General features: G+C 53.0%; 2 protein-coding genes across 2 annotated transcripts; both read left to right on the plus strand.

Annotated features, from left to right (window-relative positions):
* Positions 1-1059: 1059 nt before the first annotated feature.
* On the plus strand, positions 1060-1263 carry IUM83_19873 (Transmembrane protein; the record flags this gene model as incomplete). Its single annotated transcript, XM_067944941.1, has 1 exon — positions 1060-1263. The coding sequence occupies one exon, from the start codon at positions 1060-1062 to the stop codon at positions 1261-1263; it is 204 nt and encodes a 67-aa protein (XP_067782540.1).
* A 4648-nt stretch (positions 1264-5911) lies between these two features.
* Positions 5912-7338, plus strand: IUM83_19874 (Glycoside-Pentoside-Hexuronide (GPH):Cation Symporter Family; the record flags this gene model as incomplete). Its single annotated transcript, XM_067944942.1, has 2 exons — positions 5912-6486; positions 6579-7338. The coding sequence occupies 2 exons, from the start codon at positions 5912-5914 to the stop codon at positions 7336-7338; spliced, it is 1335 nt and encodes a 444-aa protein (XP_067782543.1).
* Positions 7339-14040: the final 6702 nt, after the last annotated feature.

The following is a 14040-nucleotide window of genomic DNA, read 5'->3' on the forward strand; positions in this document are numbered from 1 at the left end:
GTTGTTCGTCTACTGTACATGTAGTCCACAACCGTTCTACATGTACATCATTACCAGTACATGTATAGTGCTACCACCAGATGTTTAGAGTACGTTTGCGATAGTGATTAAACAGGTATCAAATCAAGGGTCCCTTGAAGTACCCCCCTCACTTCAAGGGAGGTGGATACTGTACTTCTGGTATCCAGATAAATGGTGCCTGAATCATAAATTCGTAAGGGTTTCAAATCAGATTTGAACGAATCGGATTTGCAAGAACAGATGCAAGCCGCAATAAATATAGATACTCAGGCTTATGCAACCTGATGCAAGCTGTGTGATGATTGTCGCAATCCCGTAGCCGGCTATCTCCTGCCAGGTTCTCATCTCGGAGACAAGTGACCTCTCCATACATGTCCGCTGTAGAACAGGGGACGCCCGCGTCTTCCGCATTAGCGCCCCCGATAACGACGCCACTGCGCTGTTCCCCGGGAGGGAGTCACCCCAACCCGAACCAGCATACCGTCCTGAATATTTTCAACCACAAGGATTACGGGACGTGTAGTGTATCGTATGCACAGTTGTGGTTTCTTCTACTCCTGCGTAAACACCACATCCCAAGACCTCTCTCAGAGACGTGTAGTACAGTGTACTGGTACAAGACACAGCCCATCTCCGACAAAACTGTATGTCTCGTGCTCACAACCTTTTTGTCCGCTCGAATTTCCGGAGGCTTGCCACATCCAAAATTCTGGTCGACATATTATTTATCCTTCAAAGGGCGGAAAGGTCTGGGCATTGTGACATCGCATCGGAAAAACGATCATGTATCATTCAGTATTCATCGACTATGAATCATAGTACATGTATTGTGCTTTTCATGTTATTTGCCGTCCGATTTTGATGCAAATTCGGACTTCGGTACTCCGATTTTCGCTTTGTAAAATCTCACCCTATGCCAGTTAAAAGTGTCCTTGGTTAGGGGTCCAGTGTTGAGTGTGGCGCTACACCAAGTACCAGTGGAGGCAAGCGGCGGCAGGTCAGTCACAGCACCCGGACATCGACACGCACCAGTACGTCATGGCCAAGGCCGAGATCAAGGAGCTCAACCGCAACTGGGGAGACCACGGCGATACACGCTCGTCGCGCAACGTGCACCGCCTGCTGCACCGCCAGGCGTCGCTGCCGTTGGTCAAGCTGCAGGCGGCGGCTGCCTGGGCGTTGGCTCGCTGGCCATCCCTTACGCCTTCTACCGCGCGAGGCTCGTCATGGGCTTTGTCATGATCGTGCTGGACATGCTGCTGTCCTACATGACGGTCATGTGTGTCTGTGAGACCGTGGCGCGTGAGAGAGAGGCCTAGCTCCTGCTGGACGAGACGTCGGCGCTCAAGTCCTTCTCCTACTCGTTCTCGTCAGCCAACTTCACGCCGGTACCATCCACTTCCGCCTCCAGACGCAGCGTCGCCGTCGAGTACGATTACTTCCCCGATGTCATGCAGCTCTGCGACAGACTCCTCGGCCCCGTGGGCTCCAAGATGTACCAGGTTTCGCTGAAAATCTCATGGAAAACATCGCGCGTGAAAGTCCCCTCGGTGATTCCCCAGCCAAAAGAACCATTGACGTCTTCAGCCGCCAACAACGATACACGATTTCCACGGCTAAACGGAAGCATAGCGTGAGCTGGTGTGTTCCGAGCAGACCACCCATACCGCCGTAGCCTTGAACTAACAAACCGAATAAACGACGATCAGATTAAATACGCTTTGACCCAACCATGATACAATTTACCATCTTGGACGTCTTAACAAAACTCTGATACACCTAGTACAGTAGAGATGGTAGAAATATCGATGTTGTAGACATAATACATAAGTACCACACCTCTCCACTTGATGTCGGTTGAATACATGGGGTCCTGTGCAAGAGACCGATTCTAGGCTGGTTACTCTTTCGCTTTTGAAATGAACTCATGAATGGCAGAGAAACCCCCGCCAATCCGGACTTCAGCTGTGAAAAAAAGCATAGGTTTTCAGCCCAAGTATGCTCTCGTTTTCAAAACGAAGTCTGCTTTTTGCACGCGATTTGAGAGGCGAGTTTTAAGGAACCGAGCTCTTATCCTCTGTCTACATACAACTAATCCTTAGCAGCAGCCACCTAACCCTTCAAATTGCAGATAGAACTTTTGCTCCGTTTAGCCAAAAGAAGTGCAAGGTACAATACATATTAATAATCGTGTTCTTCCATAAACCACAATTTTGGACACCTTCAACAACTGGACGATTGTAAACGCCGCAACGTCATATGCTCTTCTATGAAGGTACAGGCACCGTACATTACTGGTATTTCTCATATTGACGGTACCGACTAACCTTTGTTATTACATACACTTTAGTGTACCAAGTTCCGGTCGACAGCACATCAAATATCTGGTCTATACGTACGATTGAATGCAGGGAGGAATCAAATGGAGTCTATTGAATGTTAAGCTCTGCTACAGTCCGGAACATTTCGTCAAAATCATCGTCCCGGCTGAAAGCACCTACAGCCTTACCGGTATCTAGACATCCTGCACTGAGAACTTCGTCCAATTTAGCCGCTGGCAGCTCAGGACAGAAGTGGTAGATTGTCTTCTCGATATCATTGTAGGCAACTAACTGGTCGAAGACCTTTGTGACGCGGGGAAGTATGAACAGTGTGCGTCTTCGCCTTACGACGGCGTCCTATTGGACGTCGGCGCTCAGCACCGCGCTGCGTGTGAGCCATCGGATGGCAAAATGAGCTCCGAAACATACAGTTCGAGGCCTGTGTGTGAAAACAAAGGGTGCACCGAGGTCCTTCCCGCGCGGGCTCTGATTGGCTATATCACTGCTGTATGCCATAACAAATAGAAGGTGATAACAAAGGTTAGTCGGTACCTGTCCTTCTGCTGCAACGGTACCGTGCAGAAGGACTGCATACAATCGTCAGATTCACTCGACCGCCCCTCGATGTTAGTTCTTCAGAAGGCTATTCATGCACGCATGCATGCATGCATTCATTCACCAACTTTTGCGCCACGGAGAGTGGGTTTAGATTGAGTACTTTTGAGAGTTTGGCGTGCGCTCAAGTGATGCCGTTTTAGATCCTATCTTAATGTTGGTGTCTAATCAACTTGGTTTCAAAGTGCTGCGACTTTTGAGCAATTAAACCCGTCAAATCGGGTTATAACTTATAACTTATCAGTACACTGGATATTTTGCACAATCACTAACAGAAAGCATAGGGCATTGGAACGTAGCTGCGGTCATACATGTATAAAGGGGTAGCACTGTACACATCCGTGTTGTGACAATACACATTTCGTCCTGCTGAGCAACATTCTGTGCTGTAAAATACTTCGAAGTAAATTCTCCTATTCGGCAAACACTACTTCCTATCCTAATGAGAACACTATGGATTTCACTACGGCTTATCATTATTTTTTGGTATATGGAACATCAGTCTCAACTCTAGGACAATGTTTTTTTATTATTATTAGGCCCTTGTTCAGGTGGGGCACGCGCTCCACAGCGAAAAATGGTTAAGGGTAGAGTTGACTGGCCAGACAAGCCCAAACTCCAAAGAACGGTGTGCTCAGGTTCGTCCAAGTAGCGCAGTTAGGTTAACCCACTCAACGTGCACCAGCTTCATGGTGGCCGTGGGCGGCTGGCGTAGACCACGCAGATCGGCCGTTACTACCCAAGCTGCCAATACAACTGCCAACACTGTTGCTGTGATATCGTCCATAGCACAAATGTGCGCACAAGACATACAGTTTTGTCGGAGATGGGCTGTCTTGAAGTACACTCTACAGGACTTGAATCTTGGGATGCGGTGTTTACGCAGGATTACACTGTAGAACAAATCTCAACTGTGCATACAGTACACGCACCGTAATCCTAGTGGTTGAACATATTCACGTAATACGTACGACGTTACTGAACGTCAGGATTATGAAGTGGAGGTGCAGTAGGTACCGTCGTACGCATACCGTACAGAACTTGTTGATTCCGACAATATGTAAATTCCGACATTACATTTTGACCAATGATGTTTAATCATATAGAAAAGCCAAATTAATATGTTGATTCCGACAAAATCCCAGAGCCACCGATTTCCACGTGAACCCGAGCGCACGCGTCTACACACCAGCTTGCATTAGATTAGAGCTCACTTGCCAAGATGCCTCGGGGGCGATAGCCGCTTAAGGCGACAGGTGATCGCAAAGTGCACCAGCACAAGAACACTTAAGTGACCGTCTCACTGTCCTCAACTCCCACGAAAGCGTCGGTATGCAAGACACGCTCGACTCGTTCTTTCCTGGGCTAGAGGGGGCAGTCCTCGTCACTAAGTGCAAGCGCGTCTACATCTGAGTCAAGAAGAAGGACAAGATCGTCGCCATGTGTGAAACCGTGGCAGGAGCCTCGAGTTGTGGCCTCCGTCTGCTCGGGATCGACACATCGCTGAGCGCAGACGCCGAGCAAGACTTCGTGCGATGGGCGAAGGACTACCGCGTCGAAGGCGCCCCAGTTTCGTCGAGGATGCTGAGGGTGCGCGCGGTGCGAGTGGCCCGGGAGAGTAGTATGTCTCGTGACTACTTTGAATATTCGACGTCCCAGCTCCACACATATTTGATTCTGAAACATTATAGGTTGACATGATTTTTGATAGGGTCTGTTGTACCCCTACCATACTCAAACATCAATGTCGGAATCAACAAGTTCTATGGTAGTTTTCCACGCGAAGTGAGTGCAGTGTTGAAGCAAGGCGGAATGAGCAAGCGGACGAAGCTGGGGACAAGATGTTTTGAAGCAGAATAAGACATTACGACCAAGACCTCAAATTGAAGACCCAACATCTAGTTGTGCAGAAAATGGGTAGGTGGGCTGGCCAATGCCGATCCTGGACCAGGAAATACGCCCCCCCCCCCCCCCCCCCCCCCCCCCCCTTCTTGTCGTGGTTCATTTGGAGTTACGTCGACGCGGGAACCAATCCCTCACGACCGCGCCGCCGTACAAGTGCTGTGGGCGTTTCACCAGCGTTGCGTCCAGCACCACGCCTGCCATATCGGCATAGTTGTAGGAATTCAACCCACCCACCATCCCTGATAGGGGTTGCCACTCGGCACCTTGCCTCTCAAGCAAGGCAAGGCATCTTCATGCCTTTGACCTTAACCAAATGAACCACATTGACCCCTAATCTGATTGAATGCTGCAAAACGGTATTATAAAACCGAAGTGAAAAAAGGGTGATTGGCATTTTTTTGGACAGAAGCTCCTCGACTCTTAACAGTCCTCGCCTCGCAGCACTTCAGCGGTTCGATTCAAGCCCTAAGTGAATACGTACCGCTGCTAGATGAACGCGGTCATTTCACCTCAGTACACGAGGTGGCGGAGTCATTTCTGCAGTTACGCACTCGTGTGCTACCAGCATCTCTGATCAAGAGTGTTGAGGCTCGGCGCAGGGCTGTTCCGGCCTGAGCACAGCGATAACTCGATGGCCTGTCCCTTATTAGGGGCCAGGGCGCTGAACTAATTGCAGCGAACGGCAGGCTCTCGTCGCACACGGTCCCGTTGAAACAACGGGCAAGCGGGCAAGAGCGCCGCAAAGACGTTAGCTAGTGCCGATCGCCAAGCAGGTCCGTCTTGGTTTCACGGTCAGCATCGGTGGTAATGTATTGAACGCGGACGGATTCTCTTTCCCATGCGTTTCGTGACGCATTGGTCCTTCCGTTCCTCATTGCGCAGCAAAGCATTAGGGTGGAAGAGCACCTACCACCGGCCTCAGACCCTGCTTTCCGTTTTGCAGACTCTCGGCTTTCTTCATTCGTTTTTCTCTCACTTCTCGATTCGACTGCTCGCCCCAAGCACCCTGTTCCGACACGAAACCTTCCGTCTCCTTGACGCGTGCCGTCATGATGCACAACACCTCCAAGGAGCTCGAGGCTGGCAACTACGACAATCAGGTTTCGCCAACTTTCAAAGGCGAACGCAAGTCCATCGTCGGTGCCTCGATCCCTCACCTCCTCATGATCTCCATGCCTCGGATGGCTATCCGAATGGCCTGGACAGCCCAGTGGTCCGCTCTCGGCCCGTACGTTGGCACCATGATGCCCAAGTACGCGGTTAAACTTGCGCAGATCATCGGTCCGGTCACGGGTATCCTCGTAGCCCCGATTGTTGGTGCCTTCAGTGATCATAGTACCAGCAAGTGGGGTCGCCGTCGACCATTCCTGCTGTATGGTGCTGTCGCCAGTGCCATTTGCTGGACTGCCATGGGATACACTCGACAGATCGGCGACGCGCTCGGCGACTATGGGACTGGCAAGAAGGGCAAGCCAACCGACCGAACGTGGACGGTGTTCTTCACGATCTTCTTCTACGTGTGGATGGACATCACTGTCAACGTCGTGCAGACTCCCCTGAACCTCTTGGTCGCGGATTTCGCTGGCGAACGCCAGACGCTCGGTGCTGCGCTCGGGCAAGGATGGTCAGCCTTGGGCACTGTGATGGTATCAAGTTACATCTACGCATTTGGCGCAGCCCATTTGACGCTGCGCTGGTTTCTCTTCATGCTGTCAGTTATCATGGTAGTGTCCGTCTCGGTTGCCGGCTTCATCAGTCAGGAGAACCACGTGAAAAGCTTGAACAGCAAAGTGACTCGGCGATGGTGTTTGTCAAGAAGGCCTTTGGGTCCATCTACATTGGCTTTAAGACGCTGCCAGGAGAGTTACTCAAGTACTGCATCGTGCTCTTCTGCGTCATGTACGGCTACACAGCCTACAATGGTAACAAACGACAGTTCTTCGGGATTGAAGTGTACGGTGAAAGCGCCGAAGGCGCCAACATTTACAAACCTGTTTGCACAGAGGCTCAAGACGCGTACAACCATGACGTTAACGTCGCTGGGGGATACACGGACCTCATTTTCTGCCTCCTCGGCTACGTCTACTCGTGGGCTTTGCCGTGGCTAGTCAAGCGATTTGGCGCCATGCGGGTGCTTGTGGGATCTCTTGTTCCTCTGTCGCTGCTGATGCTCATGGCTTATTCTTCGAATGTAGAGCTTAACGCGGGCATTGTGATCTTCACCGCAGTCAGCCTTACCACCACCATGGCTCTAAATGTACCGGTAATTGTCCATGTGGTTGGTGGTAACGCTGATATCGTTATTCTCGTGGGGCGGCCAATTGCCTCGGCCAGCTACTCAACTTTTTCGATTGGGGCAGGAATCGTTGGTACCTCGATGGGCTACAAGTTGCATGTCTTCTTAGGTGGTGTCATGAGTCTCGTTGGCATGGTCTTCACAATCCTCTTCTTCAAGATCAGGTTGTATTACATGTAAACAATGATAGTAGTAAATCGTGCGCCGACTGGAGCACCAGCAAAAGCCGGTCCCAACTGAGAGAATACTCTCTCGGCAACGTGCTGGCAGAGCAGCCTTTCTAGACAGTGTTTACGGACTTCGTGATACCACTGCCGAAGACTCAGAGGGGCAACACAGCCCTCCTGCTCTTCCATTGCTTCTTTACGGGCTTTATCCTTGCGAAAGCAATGGCGGATACGGGCGCACTCAGGGTGGCACAAGCATTCGAGGAATGCATAAACCGACGATTCGGTGCGCCATCACTCATCCGCCATGACCGCGACCCATGGTTCATGAGCGAAGTGTTCCAAACATTCGCAGAAATGATGCAGTCAAGGTCCCGAGCAACGCTGAGTTACCGGCCGCAAGCCAACGGGCAACAAGAACGGTCAGTCAAAAATGTAATGCAATCCGTCAAGGTATACGCCGAAGACCCGCTCCAACAAGACTGGGACGAGATCGTGGAGCGCTTAGTCTTCGCCATCAACAACTCACAAGACACAACTCGGAAGGAAACACCATTCTACTTGGTGCACGGGTGGGATGCCCAGTCAACGCTGAAAGCCATGTCATCCTCGCTCCGACACGGCACGCCGAAGCAGTCAGACGCACTGGCGTGGCGCCGCGAGGTCAACAGGCAACAACAGATTACTGTGGAGATGGCCAGGGAATACCAAGCCACCGAGAAGACTCGCAGAGCACGGGAACACAACGCCAAACTAAGCAGGAAAAGAAGACGATACTGGCGAAGACTCGGGAGCCCGAGTCGTCGGCGACAGCACGAGACCAACCGTCTATGGGACAAGGGATTCCTGTCCCAAGTGACCCGTCGCACAAACCGAGTACGCCTGAGCGGTCGACATCTCGCGAGTTGCCGGTGAGCACTTCAGACGAACCGTTTGCGGGACAGGGGGCACTTGTCTCTCGGGACAGGGTGGATCCACCGAAGACTGGCGGAATTGAGCCGATTGCAGGTCGGAAATCAATGCTGCCGGCCCCGTTTGATGTCTGCAGCAGGGTCTGGTTGTACATGGAGAGAGTCAAGCCAGGCCTCACCGAGAAGCTGGCACACCGGTGGCGTGCACCCTTCCGGATCAAAAAGAGGATCGAAGACTATGCCTTCGAACTCGAGTTACCGGACCGCACTGGATACCGATTTTATCCAGTCGTCCATATCTCCCGACTGAAGCTTGTTGATGAGTTTGGAGATCGACCGAAGACTCGTCTCGCGCTCGGAATTGTCGACGACACGCGGCTAGACTTTGACGAAGAACTGCTCCCTGAAGATAGTTGGGAGCCGGATCACGTGGCAGGAGAATATGAAGTTGAAGCCATCCTCGACGACCGTGTGCCGTTGTCCACGGGAACTGAGAGAGCAGTGCGCGAGTTTAGAGTCAAATGGGTCGGCTACGATGAACCAACGTGGGAGCCAGCCGCTAACCTTCTTGCGGTGGGCTCCTCTATGATTACCTGCGGCGAAAAAGTGAACAGCGCCTGCACATGGTTCAAGTCGCCGACGAAGACTAGGTCGCTGAGAGAGCAGTGCGCGAGTTTAGGGTCAAATGGGTCGGCTACGATGAACCAACGTGGGAGCCAGCCGCTAACCTTCTTGCGGTGGGCTCCTCTATGATTACCTGCGGCGAAAAAGTGAACAGCGCCTGCACATGGTTCAAGTCGCCGACGAAGACTAGGTCGCTGGGTCGCCGCCATGATGACCTGTACTTGGGGCAACGCAGTCCAAGACCACAGACGAAAACAGCTACTGCGGCATTATCTTTTGTATTAAAAAATTAAAACGCTACCAAGACGGACGGCTAACTCAACGACCACTCAGAAGCGAGATTGGAAATGAAAGCCAAATGGATAGAAGACGCTGCCGACGACTCGCTTGAACCCGACTTCAACTCAATCAGGATCGGAGGCAACAGCTGCCCGAGCCACGACACCAAGCAGACTCGAGTCGTCGGTGCCACCAGCAGCATCCGGAGCTTGACCTCCCGGAACAGACGCAGCATTCGGCGAAGGCTCGGACGCAGCAGGAACACGAGCATCACCAAACTCGGCCACCTATTCTGAGCTCAATTCACCCGGCAGCGACGAACTTGGAACAACTTGACGACCAACATCGGCGCGCGAAGAACCAGCCGGGACAAAGAGCGGAGCCGACGGATTGCATGGGACGAACGTGGTGTTGTAGGGTTGCTGCTCCGGCACATCGATCCAGCCGTTCCGCCAAGGCTCCGCAGCGTCCAGGGCCGCGACCTCGCTCAATCAGTCGACGGTGTTAGGCTCCCAAGGCAAGTATTCCAGAGAATACCCGGGCATGGCCGGCTCGAGCATGAACTCGGGCTTCACTTCCGAGAACCTAGGGGCCTTGCTGCTGCCCCACTTCCAGATGTACGGGACCACCTTGGCGCGGAGACGGTCGCTGCGTTTATTGCGCTCGACCACGTACCTCGCCCAGGCAGCCTTCAAAGTGTCCAAGTCCTTCCTCGTCCGAGTCTTCCTCGCAGCAGTCCAGTCCATCATATCCGTGTCAGCAGCAACTGCGGAGAAAGTAGTCTCCACAGCCTTCGGAAGGATCCAGTGATCGCGCTCCCAAAGCGAGAAACCAAGGTCGGCGTTGCCCGGGTCCCCACTCCCACGAAAGTTGCTCCAATACCCCATCCCCCGAGTCATCGGTGACGCCCGCTTGAACACCATGGAGTCGGGATCAAACTCTGAAGTGTCAAAGAGGCACGCTCGAGACGGGAGTCGTCGGTGCAGTTTCTGCCATGGATGATCGGGGTTCTTGTAATCCGCGAACGCCACGATGCCTTCTGGACTGGAAAGAATTCGGAGATCCCGAGGCAGCGGTGCAGGCAACCGAACGTTCAACATCTGGGTCCAGCACTTGAGAGCCTCGGGAAACGTAAAAGGCGGCTCGATGTAAGGCACAACCCACTTGGCCAATTGCTTGGAAAATCGGACGAGAGGCTGCTGACCCCGCACCGGTGGCGGCACAGCGAGCGGGCGCTGGGAACTTGGGTCCGATCCAGGGGTGGACGAAATGGTAGCGATGACTTGAGCGCGACCAGAAGAAACACACCGACGTGGAACTGGAGGGTGTCGCCGCTGTTGACGAGGGTACCTCTGAGTCTTCGGTGGAGTAGGAGCCGCATCCACAATCGCTGCACCAGCATCTTGGGTTGCTCTCGACGACTCAGCGACCGGGCGATCCGAAACAGAAGGAGAACTCGGAGCTGCCCCCGGTAACTCAATGATTGATCCAGCCATCAAGTCGTCTTCATCCGAGCCAATATTCGGGAACCACTCGAGAGAATCACCAGCGTCAGCGTGAACGTGCTCAGACGAAGCACTCGAAGACCCAACATCTTCGTCCGACGACTCCGTCACGCGAGAAGGCATGTGCGAAGGAACGACGGGTGAGCTGTCCGACGAGGAATTCACGGCACTCCCCACAAAGATTATGCGCGCGCCAGTGGTCCAGCAGAAGGCTGAGAAGGAACCCATCGTCCCTTGGGCTTTCTCTTCGTAACCTTGGACGACAGACTCCCGGGAGCACTCGGAACATGCGACAACGATTTGGAACCCGATGCTGCAGCTACCGGAGCACTTCCTGCAGAGATGCAATATAGCGCTCTCACGCAACCCCCTGCAGTCCCTCAGAATAAAGGGTACCGGCTGGTAAGGCCTAATACAGGAGGGGGATCCTTGGTCGGTAGGTACATACACTCGAGGACACTCCCGTCCCACAAATCTGTAGCGAACGACTATACAATGTCGCTCCAGCCTCCGGTCACGCCAACCCTTGGCCTAACCTAGGCGAACTCTCGGTCAGATAACCCTACGTTCCCCAACAGGCATCCCCACGCGGCCGAGTGTGTCCAGGGACTACAATAAGCTAGCTACACTTACCGAAGTCGGACTTGACCCTTGTTGGCTTTGGGGAATACTGCTCTTTATTTTCTGGCTATCCAGAGACCCTCCATGCCCTTGCGCGTCATCTTATGGCTAGTCCTATGTCTCAATACAAATATCTAATATGAGCGAGTCTCAACGCGGACTCATCATATGGTGAACGAGACTTCGCGAATAAGTACGACGGTGTAGTGGGTCTAACTTGATTCACTACTTTTGCTTACACGTTGCGCTACGTGTATGAGGAAGCGTAAGTACTTAGTAATTACTTAGGTGAACTATATTTGAATACACAAATATAAGTTAAATCAGATAAGATTCCAAGTGACTTAGATTAGGTAAAATGAGAACTGTATTGTTTGTAAATTGATCTTCCTCCTAAATCTGCTAAAAAAAACTGTTTATCATCTATGAAAGGGATTGACAGCGGCTGGCTGTCAGAGCCCCGCTAATATGCACGTCTCTAATTGGTAGAAAGATGCTGCTTTCTACCAATAGGATCTTTGGGTAGGTGTGGACCACTCATTGTGGTGGCCCACTTCAATGTATCCATTGGTGTGACTTACACCAAGGTGAGGAAGTATCTAAAACTTTTAACAGATATCCTATCTGTTGAATTCACAAGTGGCTTGTAGCCACTTGTACGTGTAACCCCGTTACACCATCCCCCCCTTAAGGTTAGACGCGCGGGGTCTCCGCACGTCAATCTTCGGAATTGACCATTCGTCAATTCTCCGCGTTTGGAGAAGAAATCCGCGCTCATTCAACGATGAGCGCGCCTCAAGAGAAGAAGACTTCAAAGTCGGTGGGGAGTCATCTCTCCATCGACGACTACTTCGAACGCCAGAAGGCGAAGTACGGCGACGTCGTCGACTTCGACGACGACGATGAAGATATCGAGGGCGAGGAGGACTCGCCCTCTAAGCGCAAAGACTCAGTGTCGAGCGAATCGCTCGACCCTCATGCCAAGCACATTCGCCCGCGTGAAGGGGACGAATCGGACGCTTCGGGTTCGAAGCGTTCGCGTACCGAGAGCGATACCCCACTCGCTTCCGCTGGGGCTCTCAGTACTCCGCGCGCTGCTGCTGCAGCGCGTGATTCCAAAGCTCAAGGATCTCCGCGCGCTGCGCCTGCAGCGCGCGATCCATGGATGCCGTCCGCGTCCGAGATCGCGGACCGGTATGGGAACTCGGTACCTCCGAATGAGGTGACGCTGTACGTATGCAGCGCCATCAAAGATGACGCTGTGGCTGCCGAGCTGCACTTTGATGCGGAAACGCATCAAAGGCGCGATTACTACGTCGGGCTCTTCCATGAGCTCCGATGGTTTCAAAGCAAGAAGACATCTTCTCGCAGCAAAGTGCCCGAGTGGCAGGCACTTTGTCAAAGTTGGAATGCTTTTGTTGAGAACTTCAACAAAAAGCCGAGTGCTTACCGTGATCGGATTAAGCAAGCGCGTGATCGCTTCGAGACGTACTCGAAGCGTGGAAAGCTGGAGCAACTCCACCTTGCTGCGGAGGCGGCGAATGTGCCGTGCGCTGTGCCCGAGGGTTTTCAGTGCACGAAGTGCTTCCCAGGCGCGGTCCGCTTGAGCGACCGCGACCTGAACGGGTACACGTCGTTCCGAGTGCCCGAGAGTATATAATCAAGGAGCTCCGTGCTAAGTTCTTAGCACGTGAGGGTTCGGGCGCTAGCGATGATCGCAGCGCTCGTGTTACTTCCGCTGCGCCAGCGCGTACTGCTCCTCATACGCCCTCACCATTTCCGGAACGTCCTCCAGCAAGACGTTCCGCGGCTCCCATGTATCTTGATGGGGAGGAAATCCTCTCCAACGAATACGAAAACGAGCCCCTTGAGGGATCGTTTTCGGGATACTATGGTCAACAATCCGCTCAACAATCCAGCGGGTTGAGCCGCGGGCGTCACGGATCGGCGGTGGCGGGGGTGGGAACACGCCCCGGGTATGATCAGCCCCGAGCTGATCAGTATGCGCCTCTCCACGACCGGGTGACCGCCGTGGAGCGTCTGCAGGGCGCTGAGTTCGCCGCCCTGAAACAGGAGCTGGCGAACCAGAAGGCCCCAGTCGCGGCGGTCTCGCAGACCGCCTCGAATATCCAGGTCAAGCTGGGGACCCAGATGAAGGGGTTGCTCCAGCGCGCGGGCGCGCTGGAGGAGAGGCTGCTCGTCGCCGAGGCCAAGGCTTCCGCTTCTGCCTCGGCTCCTGCCGAGGCCGAGCTAGATGGCTCGTGCTGGAGGTATGGCTTCAGCCGTCCGACGTAAAAGGTCGGGCGGAGGCGCATGGTAGACGGTATGTCTAGCGTGTATGCGTTGCCGTGCCAACACAGTGAACGGCCCGATGAAGCGCGGAGCAAGCTTGCTTGCTCCGAAATCCGAAACTGCATGTTTAGGCAGGTTTTGAGTAGCTAACAAAACTAATGAACCAACTTTAAATTCATTTGTATTGCCTCTGCCCACATTGTCTGCGTTCAGCTTCTGTTGGTCAACAGAAGCTGCTATTGTGTCTTGGACAAACCGAATTACGGCTTGTCTTTTGGTGGTGAAATTGATTGCATCCGAGCTGAAGTCATTCAGCTCGCTCTCCGCTAGAGGTCCGGCCTCTGCGTGGTTCTTTGCGGTGTCTGCGCCCTGCGCAGACCCGTGGTCTTTGACCTTGTTGGTGGAGGAGTCTGCGCAGGGCGCAGACTCATGTGGTTTGTTCATTGTTGCAGCTGACACTGTGCAAGTGTCAGCGGTTTTATG

Source organism: Phytophthora cinnamomi (assembly GCF_018691715.1).
Source record: "Phytophthora cinnamomi strain GKB4 chromosome Unknown Contig105, whole genome shotgun sequence".
Classification (NCBI taxonomy): domain Eukaryota; phylum Oomycota; class Peronosporomycetes; order Peronosporales; family Peronosporaceae; genus Phytophthora; species Phytophthora cinnamomi.